This window comes from Lactuca saligna, chromosome 4, assembly GCF_052625555.1.
Source record: "Lactuca saligna cultivar CGN05327 chromosome 4, ASM5262555v1, whole genome shotgun sequence".
In the NCBI taxonomy this organism is placed as follows: Eukaryota; Viridiplantae; Streptophyta; class Magnoliopsida; order Asterales; family Asteraceae; genus Lactuca; species Lactuca saligna.
This window is the reverse complement of record NC_136420.1, coordinates 289422969-289436466: the sequence shown is the minus strand read 5'-3', so window position 1 is coordinate 289436466 and position 13498 is coordinate 289422969. Positions and strand designations below refer to the sequence as shown.

Below are 13498 nucleotides of genomic sequence, written 5' to 3'. Positions count from 1 at the left end.
CAACAAGCCGGAAAAGTTTGTCAATTTTTTGGCGGAAAACCTTAAGAGCATTCACTAATAAAGTATTTTCAGTTTCACCTTGCTCAACTTCCCGCATCACCCTAAGAAACACATTGTTAAACTAAGTGAAACTACATTTGTATGTCTCTATCGGAGAAAATTTCATCTTTACTTCAAGGTAAAACGGCTTCGCGATTGTATTTTTCAGCGACTCTCGTCCAGAAAGTAGGTGTAGTGACGTTAATGTTGATTGAGTCTTCTGTTACGTCTACCCATGAACCAGCCAATATGATCTATTCATCAGTTGATCAAACATGAACTATTTTTTGCGATAAAGTTTTAAAAATGGAAAATAAGAAGATCAGAAGAGTTGAATTAAGGAGATTTGAATGTACTGAAGAATAAAGAATGATCTTATTATTTATTGTAGATGATAGAAAGTTTAAAATTTGAAAAGAAAAAACGCTTATATTTTGAAAATGAGTATTTTTTTTTTGAAAATATAGTATTTTTTGAAAATGAAAAAATTGAATAAATGGTAAAAGAAAAAAAAACAGATGAAAATTGAATAAATGGTAAAAGAAAATAAACGGATAAAATTTTGAATAAATGGGGTTTCTCTCTTATCGGTAAAACTTCATCGAGTTCCGTCGTCGAATTATTGTTGCCGAAGTCGTAAGATAGTGTGCGCCGAAGCTAAGTAGGCTATGCCGAACTCCTTACCGAACCACTTCGCCTTTGCATTGATAATAGATAAAAGCTACTATAAATATTATCGTCATCCAACTAAATCATAATATTATCGTCATCAAACTAAATCATAATATTAACATTCAATTTAATCAATGATGAAAATATATCATAAAATTCCAAAAGTATTTCACACCCTCTCCCATTGCATCTAAAATTGCACAAAATTGTTTGAAATTAAAAATACGAAATTAGTTGAAGATTTCTTAATCAACTAATTATCAATTAATATTCGCCATTCCTATGATTGGTCTATCATTTTTGTAAGTTTCTTCTTAATATTTAATTCTCATATTCAACAATCATGTCCATTATTATACATTTAGTATCTACTAATTGCTATCAATGCCTCCAACAATTAGCAATTTTTTTCTATTATTCTTCTATTTGTTTGTATAATTAGAATTACAACTTTACCCATAGCTCGAGTAATTAGACATCCACAAGTTAATTCCTAAGAAACCTATCTACGTCTAAAACACCATAAACGAGACTATATGGCAAATACGTGTTGTGATCCATTGCCATTACCATTACCAAACATTCTCCTATACCACACATATGAAAGTTAAATCAAGTCGAAAGTAGAATATTCCAAACTCGAAAGTGAAATAATCCTTATCTTTTATTAATAAGGATCAGAAGGTCATTTCGACAAAAACATCAACACATGTAGCACTAGACAATGGTGGGCCCTTAAACACAAGAAATTATTACTCCTAAAAGGACAATTATATCCTTCTGTAGGGTCAACCCTCATTTTACCACTCGTCTTTTTCGCTCAATCGATCACTCTCCGAGACCCTACAACAAATTCAGTCGTTCATGGCATCAAATGAGATTGCTCCACTTTTCTTCGTCTTCAAAGAGTCTTCGCTCTCAAGATTCTTCCATCTGTAAGTCCCATGTGTTTATAGCACATGTTTATATGAAATCCTATTCTCTGATTCTCAATAATTAAAGGGGTTTCGTTGGAATTTGATTTCTTATCAGATTACAATATAAAAATTCGAACTTTGAATCTTGGATCTGGTAGCTTTCTCTTGAAAGGTTTCAAGATTTGTCTTAATAGCTCTTTAGGGTTCTTGAATCTCTACTTTTCCCTAATGGGCTTCTTTGAATCAGATGTTCAATTCGGTAAACAAGAACTGATTCATGCTGTAGTTCCATTATTGAAGCTCTTGACTCTTACTGTTATCGGTGTTCTTCTTGCACACCGAAGAACACAAATCGTCCCAAAATCAACCTTCAAGCTTCTTAGCAAACTTGTCTTTGCTCTGTTTTTACCCTGCACAATCTTTATTCACTTGGGTGAATCAATTTCTCTCAAGAATTTAACTTTATGGTGGTTTATACCAGTGAATGTAATCATCAGTACTGCAATCGGCTGTCTATTGGGGCTGCTGGTGGCGGTGATTTGCCGGCCGCCACCGGAGTTTTTCCGATTCACCGTGATTGTAACCGGTTTCGGAAACACCGGAAACTTAATACTCGCGATTGTTGCTTCGGTTTGTCATAGCGAAGATAATGCTTTCGGTTCTGATTGTCATACATCTGGTACTGCGTATGTTTCTTTAGCTCAATGGGTGTCTGTTCTTCTAGTTTATACTCTCGTTTACCACATGATGGAACCTCCGATGGAGTATTACGAAGTCGTCGAAGAAGATGGAGAAATCGAGATTGTTCAGGAGAATTTACCGGTGAACGATCTCAGCCGGCCGCTTCTTCACGAAGCAGAGTGGCCGGGGATGGAAGATAAAGAAACTGAACACTGCAAAACACCATTCATCGCTAGAGTTTTCGCTAACGATTTCTCTCTGGCTTCCATTCCCGACCCAGATTCGCTAGAAGACAACCATGAACAGCCGCGAAGTCCGAAATCAATCAGGTGTTTAGCAGAGCCACGAATGGTTAGAAGGATAAGAATCGTCGCTGAGCAAACCCCAGTTCGCCATATCCTTCAACCTCCGACGATAGCTACTCTTCTAGCTTTAATCATCGGAATGGTTCCGTTTCTGAAATCTATAGTGTACGGAGATGACGCTCCTTTATCGTTCTTGACTGACAGTCTAGACATTGTCGCCGGAGCAATGGTGCCGTCGGTGATGCTTGTTCTTGGAGGGATGATTGCAGAAGGTCCAAACGAATCAAAGTTAGGACTTCGAACTACTATCGGGATTCTTGTCGCGAGGCTATTGATTCTTCCGATGTTGGGAATCGGGGTTGTGTTCTTGGCTGATAAACTAAATTTGCTGATTGAAGGTGATCGGATGTTTCAGTTCGTGCTTCTGTTGCAATACACGACACCAAGTGCGATCTTGTTTGGTGCAATTGCTAGTTTGAGGGGTTACGCAGTTAGTGAAGCTTCGGCACTTCTGTTTTGGCAACATGTTTTTGCGTTGTTTTCTCTTTCGATGTATTCCATCATCTACTTCAAGTTGTTGCTTACGTATAAATGATCTATCCATGATCCATATCTTTCGAAAAGGAATTGTATCAGATGATGTAATAAGATCTTCCCAAGAACAGGGTTGGAAGTCAACTGGGTTTCACGTGGTTTATTGACAAATTGATGCATGATTCAGTTTCATCTGGAGAAGAAATGTGCCTTGTAAGATATGAATTTCAGTAAAGTATAAAGCTTGAAGTTTCTTGGAGAAGATGAAATTTATTTAGAAATTTGTTGTTTGTAAACTTTCCCTCTGAAGTGTTGAGTGATAGACTGTGGATCATGAATTGGCTGGTTGTACTGGATCAGCATCGGTCCAAACATATTTGGGTCTCGGTACAAGAAAGAAAAAAAAGACCCTGGAAATCCCAAATGTAATAAAGATTTGAAACAAGTATACCAATTTACTAAAATTATTAACAGATACTATTATAAAAACACATAAAATAAATATAGCCACATCATTTTAAAAAGAGCACTAGTTTAAAAAATTAAAAATAAAATGTTAAATATTCATTAATCAATAGTGGTTAATCATGATGTTTCAGAACCCTTATCGTATCAAGGGTTGAACGAAAACTCTTCGTCCAACATGTGAGGATGAGTGAATTTCGTTGTTGGCCTCCCATGTTACATGAAACGGAGTACAGAAGCTAAGGAGGGATCCGACGCTATTAATAAGGTCTTAAGGATTTCATTCTTTCTTGCTTCTTAACTTAAAGTTTCACCAAACCCTTCTTCATCTCTCATACAGGGACGATTTCTAATCCTTTTAAGATTTGTGAAATTGACCTTTATCCTAGTTATTTTTTATTCCATTATTTGGTGTCATTAAGTGTGATATCATTAGAATGATTCTAGTTTGGATCCTTTCATCCACACAACTTCGACGAGGACAATATCTCAAACATGCATAAGATATATGTTATTCTTCTTTATGTTTTATATTTTCATAGGTTCGCAGTAATTAGTATGAAATCTAGATCCTTAGGTTGAATGTTGATGTGACATGGGTTCCGGATGGAGATGTCGTACATCTGTGATGATTCCGATGAACCTGCAGGGTTACAATGAGAAAGAATCGTCAGCTGTTTTCCGGGAGGAGGCTCCCGGGAAAACGCTCCGACGATCAAGTCAGTAGATAGACCTGGGTTGTATTGTGTGTAAACTGGGAGAAGACGACTTACTTTCCAAGGCACATGGGTGGCCTTTTATACTGAGTCCTTCTGCTACTCCGTACGGGACAAGGGCGTCAGACCCGACAGGATCGGGGAAGCTGATTGGGTGATCGTGCTCCTTAATCTGTCAGAGCCAACGATTCGTTCAGGCGGTAATCCTCTGAGCATTTGCCTTGTCGCCTAAGGCCGTTATGTTTGTCCCGAATTGGAAGGCGCCCCTGGCGAGACCAAGCCTTCTCCGCGAGCACCCTGCTCTTAGAGGTGCTGACGAGCGTTAGATTCCATCGAGCTTGGTCTGCTAGGCGCGACATGCCTTGGGGAATTCTCTGGCGCGTCTAGCGCGACTTCTTTGGTCGTGCCCGGGGCACGTCATCAAGTCCCCTAGTCCACTAGTCATAGCGTTGCTAGACTAGCTATGATGTTATGGGCTTAACTGCTCGGTACACGCATTGAGCTCTGATTTAATCGTCGCTTTGATTTTTACGGCGATGTGACTACCATTATAATAGTCGGTTACATCATTATCTCATGGATTTTGAATATCTCGCCTTTCCTTATTCTTTATAAGGTCAAGGGCGTTCCCTATTCACGCCACTTTTCCTCCTATTTTGTCACACCCCAAAACCGGAACAACGGAAATGTTCTGGGGTGGAGGACGTCATGTCAAGTATCACAACATATGCAATATAGTAATCAAAGTACAACACTCATTGCATTAATAATAGTACTTTTACATAGGTTACATTATACAATAACATCAAAGTAAATACAGGGAAATACATAGAGTGCAGCTCGGTTCAAGGCTGACTTCAAAAAAAAAAAAAAAAAAGCTCCCGGAGTGTACCTGTCTACTGACGACCTGAGAATACAAGTTATTTTGAAAGCGATTTAGCATTTTTTTTTTATGCTAGTGAGTTCATAAGCATTTAATGACATTTGTATAAATACATGTTCTCCTTTAAAGTAATCACGTAAGATAAAGGTTTAGAAATTTACAGAGTGTTAGAATCCTTTCCAGAAAATCCCATATTTTCTAATAAAAAGTAGTCTTTTACCAAGACTCAGTTGTTTTATGTTTAAACCAAGGAGTGTCTCTACTAAAAGGATATGTGAGAAAATCACCAGTAAAATAGAGAAAATAATATTTTACTTCAGCAGTAATGCTACTGGCTAAAAGTAAATAAAACATAGACTCCAAGTGGTATGGAATAAACCACACGCCTCGCAAAGTCTAAAGGAATCTTTAACCCTAAGTAGGTTTATTTAAAGATTTAAAATGTGGCCTAGTGTATAACTAGGATGATGTATTATAAGGATTATTTTATATATATAGAAAGCATCATGATGATACTTATTACCTTAAAGCCATAAATTATAAGGTAGTTCTAGAGATACTCGTAACCATATTGATTGACAATAGATTACTTAACGACCTGCTGGCGTCGGAGTGAATGTGATATTTGGCATCCCTTGGCTTGGTCGGCCGGGGACTGTAGCTAGCAGTCAGGATGTGGGATTGTCGGTCCCGTATAGATCTATAGACACAATGCCCGCTCTCCCTCCAGGAGACTCTGGTTACCAACTTGACAACGGTGAAATCCGCGTCATGAGGATACATCTCGTATTTTAATTTCTATAAACCTTTCTTTTACTAAGGTATACGTTTTAGAGTATAGGTATAATTAAGTTCTCCTTCCTGAGTGTTATAGTGGGTTCTCCTTTACGAGTGTTATAGTGGGTTCTCCTTCACGAGTGTTATAGTGGGTTCTTCTTTATGAGTGTTAGAGTGGGTTTCTAAACTATAGTTTACCTGAGAGGTTATCTAGTAGCCTTTGCTACCCAAAGGTGATGAATCTACTGAGAGGACTTTTATGTCTATATATGTATACATGATATATAACTAATATTTAAACGACCTTCGGACGGATAACCATTACCCTAAAGCCACATCCAAACAAGGAAAAGGTATTAAAGCGAATTAGCCTTCCTAAGTCCTTTAAATATTACTTATATAACTATACATATATAGGCATGCATTTAACCATATAAGAGTATAACGGAAGTGTTGGTAAAACCTTTGGAAAAACTTTATAAATAAGAATTTGATAAGCTAAAAAGGGGTTTTTACACTTTAAAAGAGATTTGGAAAACAATATTTGAAGACCTTTAACCGGATGAAGTGACTTATTATGTAAAAGTCTATTAATAATGACTTATGACTTAATGTCAGTTTATACAAACAAGATTTGAAAACCTTTGACTTGATGAAAACAGTTTAACATACATAAATCTATTTGCTAGTCAGTTATTAATCACATGCGATTGATATAATAACTTACTGGTTCAACTTGTATTCCCCCCCCCCCCCCCCCCCACATAAAAGCATTTTAAAATCATTTAAAAGGTTGATTAAGAGGTATGAACTCACCTGACGAGGGTGATTTCGGATGAACGGATGATATAGGATGTTAAGTGTCAAGTGAGGACTTGACCACAGATGCGAATCCTATTTAACATGTAATAACACATATATGAATATATTTAGGATATATAACCATTAATAGGCACATGGATACACTTTAGGGACATGAGAACACTTAGAAATGAGTGTCACAAACACCCATTGAAGTCCCTAAATGAGTGTGGGGCCTTGGATTTGAGTGTAAGGCCACCAAACTCAACCTTTGTGAGTGTGCGGCCAGACCTGTGTGTGCGGCTGAACACAAGAGTGTGTGGCCGTACAGAGAGTGTGTGCGGCCGTACACTCCTCATTTGTGCCCAAAATGTCGATTTTTGAAGTGTTTCAAGTTCCAAACCAAGTCTTAATTCGATTATAGAGGCCATACTCTCAATTTGGAGGGTATTTGAGTGTGTGCGGACACCTTATGAAGGTGTGAGGCCGCACTCCTTCAATGGGTGAAGAACACGGAGAACACTATGAGTTTTACGCTTAGATTCAGGCGTCTTACCAATATAACAAGCTGAATGAAGGAGTACTTCACGTTTTTAAGGCCCTTAGAGTGTTCTTGGATGAAGATTCTAGAGAGAGAAAGTTCCAGCTTTGAAGGAGTGAGAGAAAGGGGGTGTAAGGTTGGCTAAGTGTTCAATATATAGGGTCGAGTATGAGGCTGGAGGGTGTGTGTGGCTGGCTGGCCGCACACGCGGGTGTGCGGCCGCACACACCTCCTTTGGTGTGTTTGGCCCGATTTCTTCATGCTACACTCTTTGAAATCCATCCTTAGACTCATATCTAGGTTGTACTAATCCTAGATCACTATTATAGACCCAAAAATGCGTTAAAAGATAGCAGAAGCGAAGGCGACACCTGGCTGAATTAAATGGTTGAGTTTTACGAGACAAGGATTTTCAGGTTGTCACATATTTCTTCTTCTTCTTCAACTAGGGCTTTCTTCTTGGTTCTATGGCTACTTAATCTGGTACCATTCCATCTGAAGCTGAATTCAAGCTCCTTATCGATGCTTATGGGCTTTCACCGGTTGACGAAGTGGAGTTCCCGTTGCCTGATTCGATGATCTTATCTCCTCCCCAGGCAATGTGGGTGTTTATCTGAAAACCCTCAATGCTGGTTTGTGCCTTTTCCTTACTGATTTTTAGGAGGAGCTTCTGCATAAGAACAGGTGTAGCATCCAAATGCTCAATTTAAATGTTGTCAACAAAGTGGTGACATTTGAGATGATTTGTCGAGCCAATGGGGTTCTCCCCGACTGTTTTTTCTTCAAGTTCTTTTTTAGGTTCTGTGCTACATGTAACAAATATATATTTTCTGTTCGACGAGGAGGGCATACCTTGGTTCCTGATGGCAAGACCCCAAAGAACTGAGTGGTTGTGGGTCAACCTGGATTGGGTCGGCCATGGGCAATACCAGATGAACAACTTTTCCAATGTTACTCCTAAGCTATATCCTCACAACCAAGCTATTACCGATCTTCTGAAGACCATTTAGATGGTGCCTGAGGAGTATTCAAAGGTTCTGCTTGTTGGTGTTGGGATGAGCCCTTCTTGGAGGTGTCGGGGGAAGATGCTCATCTTCTACACTATTATTGATGGTGGGTAGTTCTGCTTTCTTTTCCTATTATTCTTCCTTCTCCATCCTCCCCCTTTTTCTGAAAAGAGAAAAGAAGGGCCCGTGTCTTGCAATGTTGATTTTGTTTATATATATATATATATATATATATATATATATATATATATATATATATATATATATATATATATATATATATATATATATATATATATATATTCTTGGCTTGATTTGCTTTTGTAGGTGTTGAATCCTCTCTTTCTGTGGACGAAGTTCTGTGAAAGCTGAATCGGGGGAAGCTGGAGCACTAGGAAACTGATCTTGTTGAAACGCTTCCTCCTCCCTGTTGTGACTGCTCCTCCAATGCCACCGGTTGTGGAAGGGTCGTCAGTGATTGTCGGGGAAATGCCCTTGGCTGTCCAGCCTATCACGATGGTTGCTCCATCTTTTGCTGCTGGTTCTGGCCATACGGAGGTAGTTAAGGACAGAAAGGATGGCATTATCTCTAACGTGCGGTGAGCTATAGCTAAGAGGAAGGTTGTTGTAGTGACAATGAACATTGTTTGACATGCGGAATTAAAGTTTGCACAATTGAACATGGTGATTTGGGTGATCAATAGATGTATTGGTGTTACAAAACGGATCTAGATCTAGACTACATAAATAAGACACACTTACACACTCAACTTTTACATCCCTCAAGCACACATCTACAAGTGGACAAACCCACCTTATATAGATGTGTTTACATGTCTCTATCTCTCATGTGTCATAAGGCTAATACTCAACATGCAAGTGGGTTTTACACAAGTCAATCATTTACAAACTCAATCATGAATAACTTTGCACCCCAACATTCTCCCCTTCCAAGTTAGGAATGAATGACCCACTTCAATTCTTCTAAAGTCGAGCAACTACACGGTTCGAGCCTCAAAGGTGACACATGTCGAAACAAACTTCAATCTTCAATTCTTCCATGATTCTTCAATTTGGGCTCTAGGATGTGAGACCATACAAACCGAGCAGCAACGAATGATTAACTCCAAATAATCACCCAAAAGTTGCGTATAAAAACACACCCTAAAAATCTTCAATAAAACCAAACCCATTTTGAATATATCACTTCCGAACTTCCAATTGCATCATCTCATAAGCTTCAAAACTTCAAGATCACTTCAATCTTCAAATCCGCGTAATATGAAAAATTCAAGTTCGAATTTCCATATAAAACTCCCAAGGAAAATGAATGTTCTCTATTCGGAATTTTTCATGTCAAAACTCCCCTTAACATGTGGCATAAACTTTGTGCTTCAGTTCGGAAAATCCAAAAAAATCTTCAATTTTTATCTTCGTTCACGGATTGCCTTTGACAAAATTTCTCAAAAATGGGTAGAAATTGTCAATTTCAAAATTCTGCAGTGACCCGTTGCGCCCAAAACAACAAAATATGCAAAACTCTCCTCCTTTTTCAAATCTGGGTAGAAAGCGTCAATTTGCACAAACTGCAGGGGATTGAAATGCACTACCTTCAATTTTCAACAAAAACAGTCCTTTTTCGAATTTGGGTGCAAACTGCCAAAAATTCAAAGTCCCAGGGACTATTTTGAAAACTCTGCCTTTGTGCACAAATCATACGAAGGATCCCCAAAATATACAAAGCTCCAAAAATTTTTCGAATTTGGGTGAAGAGTGTCAAACATTCGAAACATGGGTTAATTTTCGAAGTGTCAAAAATTTGAAGGTTCAGGGGTCAAATTTGAAACTTTTTGCCATTTGTTCAATTTATACGAAATGTTGAACATTTGAAGCATACGAAGCTTATCCGGTGAACAGTAACTCTTCGTGTGAAATTAAAAACCCCTTTTCGTATATTTCCCAAACAAACACCCCTTCGAATTGTAATCCAAAACTTCCCAGTCGTCGTATGAACTGATAACCATCAATACATGATTCCTATCCAAATCTTCGAATATAACTATCAAAGTCCAAAATTCGTATAATTCCCAAATAAACGTTTGTATAAACCTTATATACAAATACATAGACCATTCATATAACACATTCGTTTCATCTACAAACCAACATCTTAAACTACTAAAGAAATTGTTCACTCCCAAGACTTCGCTTTCTCCTACACGAATCATCAAAAGCAAATTCTTCATGTCGATGATTTTCAAAATCAAACTATCGATGCTTCCATTTCAAATCCAAATACCTCGACTATCATCGATTCCAAACAATCTGACTCCAAAATCTAACAGATCCAAAATTAACGAACATAGACTCAACTGTCACACCCCAAAACCGAGAACGGCGGAAACGTTCTGGGGCGGAGGACGTCATGTAATGTATCACAACAATGCAAAGTAGTAAACAAGCAACAACATCATCCATTGCATTAATAGTAAAATTTTAATTACATTTGAGTTCTTTCATAGTATAATTCTACAAAATGAATATTCAAAAATAAAAGACGAGTCTTGATTTCTCTGTCTTCACAGAACCTGGTAGTCGTACCTGTCTATCCGTATCCTGGGAATACAAGTTATTTTGAAAGCGAGTATCAACAATAATGCTGGTGAATTCATAAGTATTTATGTGACTTTGATTTGTAAAGCTGTAATTGAAAGACCTGTAAATGTTTTTGAAGGAAAGTTTGTACCAATGAACATGTTTGTAAATATCTGTAAACATTTGAAAACTCTAGAAAATCCCATATTTTCTACTAGTATAAAATGTAGCCTTCTACCAAGACTCGACTGTTTTGAATGTTTGCTTCAGAATTCCAATATTTGTTTGTAAGTGAGTGGTAGTTTAAAAGTCCCAAGATGAACTACCATGATGTTTTTCATGTCGTAAAATAGTAGATTTGTGTACAGTTATAATCGCTAAGATATATGAAAACTCCGTAAATCAATGTGTTTTTAATACTTCATGTGAGTTTTATAACCATACTATTGACACTGATGGCCTGTAACAACGTTCTTCAGGCGTTGGAATGTTATGACATTTGTCACCCCAGACCTGCCGGTCTAACTGTAGCTAACAGTTTAGGTGCGGGATTGTCAATCCCGTATAGATCTATACACAAGTATCACGCTCCCCCTCCAAGGGATTATGGTATATAATACAGGACTTAAAATGCATACTCGAACGTACGTGAAGCTGAAATGTCTCACAATTCTTAGTACTAAATAGATTTACGTATGAAAGTCCATTTTGTTTTTGTATATGAATATACCTTCTTGATATGGTACTTGTAGTATATAAAATGTTATGAATATCTAGTATACTATCTCATGTAATTGTATTCCTTGAAATGGTATGTCTTGAAGTTGTAAGCTTCTGTAATTGTATGTCTTAAGATTGTATGCCTTTTTAATCGTATATAATTGTATCTCTTTGCACAGTATGTAATGTATTTGTATTGACTCATGAATAGACTGAATCTTGTATAACTCTTGGTACTCGGAATGGTAAATAGTATGTCTTAACTATACCTATTATAGTTATTGATAATGTGTGTGTATAATTCGAAATATGCCTTTGCTACTCAAAGGTACTGAACGAACTGACGGAAACTTTCATGTCTATATATGTACATATATATAACTAATATTTAGACGACCTTCAGACGGATAACCGATGCCCTAAGGCCACATCCCAACGAGGAAAAGGAAATAAAGCGAGCTAGCCGTCCTAAATCCTTCAAACATTACTTATATAAGTATACACGTATAGGCAAGCACAAAAATATAAAATAAGTTTTGTAAAACCTTTGAAAAGTTTAATAAATAAGAAAATGATGACTTGATGTCAGTTTCTAAAATGATTTGAAAGTAGTTTGTTTGATAAGAACAGTTTTAAATATAGGAAGACCTTTGTTTGAAACATGATTCTAACAGTGTTTGAAAGGAATCATAAATTATATAAGACAGTTTGATAAAGAGTTTTTAACATGTATAAATGTTTGTCGTAGACTATTATAGTTTTTCCAAAGGTTCGTTTCGTTTGTATAGTAACCCTAGTGTAATGCTCACTTGTTATGAAATGTGTAACTTTTTGTGGTGACATAAATGAACACCTGTACTCAAGGTATAAATAAACTGTTTGATTCGTATACGTATAACAACATATTTAATTTCAATATATATCAGACGATATCTTGTTATGTTTTCCGTACGAAAGATTCCATATAATGGTTGTGAATCACATATGATTTACTTGATAGAAATGAGTATTTTGTGAAACTTTGAGTTACACACGATAATAATCGTGTGTTTACTTGTATTCCCCCCCTTAAAAGTGTATATTAAAACAATATTGATAACACATTTAAAAATGTAGATTATAGGGGTATGAACTCACCGAAGAAAGTGCGTGATTTGAAGAAAACGAGATTTTCCCGGGCGGCACCTCGACCGGAGAGTGATGAGATTCTCGGGAATCTCGGGGCTTCGGACTTTCGTCGGGACTCGAGTGCGGAAATCAAGGTCGTCGGGACAGCTTCTAGTGCTTGGAAGTGTGTGAGAGTAATTGGAGATTTGAGAAAGTGTGTCTAAAACTCGAAGCTTATGCCATCTATTTATAGTGCTGGGGGCGTGAGTACGCGGGGCGTAATTTTGGAGTACGCGGGGCGTACTCACTTACGCAGCGCGTACCTCGTTACGCTGGGCGTAAGAATGCGTCATGGCTTACGACTCCTGGCTAGCTAAGCGTAGAGTGGGCGGGCCGATGGGACTCTACTCTGGGTCTAGTACGCGGGGCGTACTCCCAGAGAACGCGGGGCGTAATCCGGCCTGTCCTCTTCTAAATTCCGTAACTTTCGCGTACGAGCTCCATTTTTGACGTTCTTTATATCCACGCGAAGGTGAAAAAATACTCTACAACTTTCATTTAGACTTCGTCGGCTAGTTTTGACTTTATTTTTAATTATATTTTAATTAATAGGTCGGGACACGATAACTTTGTTAAAAATTCGTAACTTCTTTATCCGGAGTCCGTTTTCATCAGACTTTTTATTGTTATACTCCTATTATCAGGCTCTCCAAATTTCATTTAGGTTGTGTCGGCTAA

At 37.6% G+C, this 13498-nt stretch overlaps 1 protein-coding gene across 1 annotated transcript; it reads left to right on the top strand.

Moving 5' to 3' along the window:
• The first annotated feature begins 1481 nt into the window (after window positions 1-1481).
• LOC145043775 (protein PIN-LIKES 2-like) lies at window positions 1482-3621 on the top strand. The gene is made up of 2 exons (XM_078992527.1): window positions 1482-1646; window positions 1744-3621. Exons 1-2 carry the CDS (start codon window positions 1586-1588, stop codon window positions 3207-3209), a joined length of 1527 nt encoding a protein of 508 aa, XP_078848653.1. The 5' UTR covers window positions 1482-1585; the 3' UTR covers window positions 3210-3621.
• Window positions 3622-13498: the final 9877 nt, after the last annotated feature.

What these genes read in the sequence shown, in the direction of transcription:
- LOC145043775 (XM_078992527.1), top strand. Translation starts at nt 1,586, where the DNA reads ATGAGATTGCTCCACTTTTCTTCGTCTTCAAAGAGTCTTCGCTCTCAA. An exon ending in CTCTCAAGATTCTTCCATCT is followed by an intron (nt 1,647 to 1,743) that starts GTAAGTCCCATG and finishes ATTTCTTATCAG; the next exon opens with ATTACAATATAAAAATTCGA.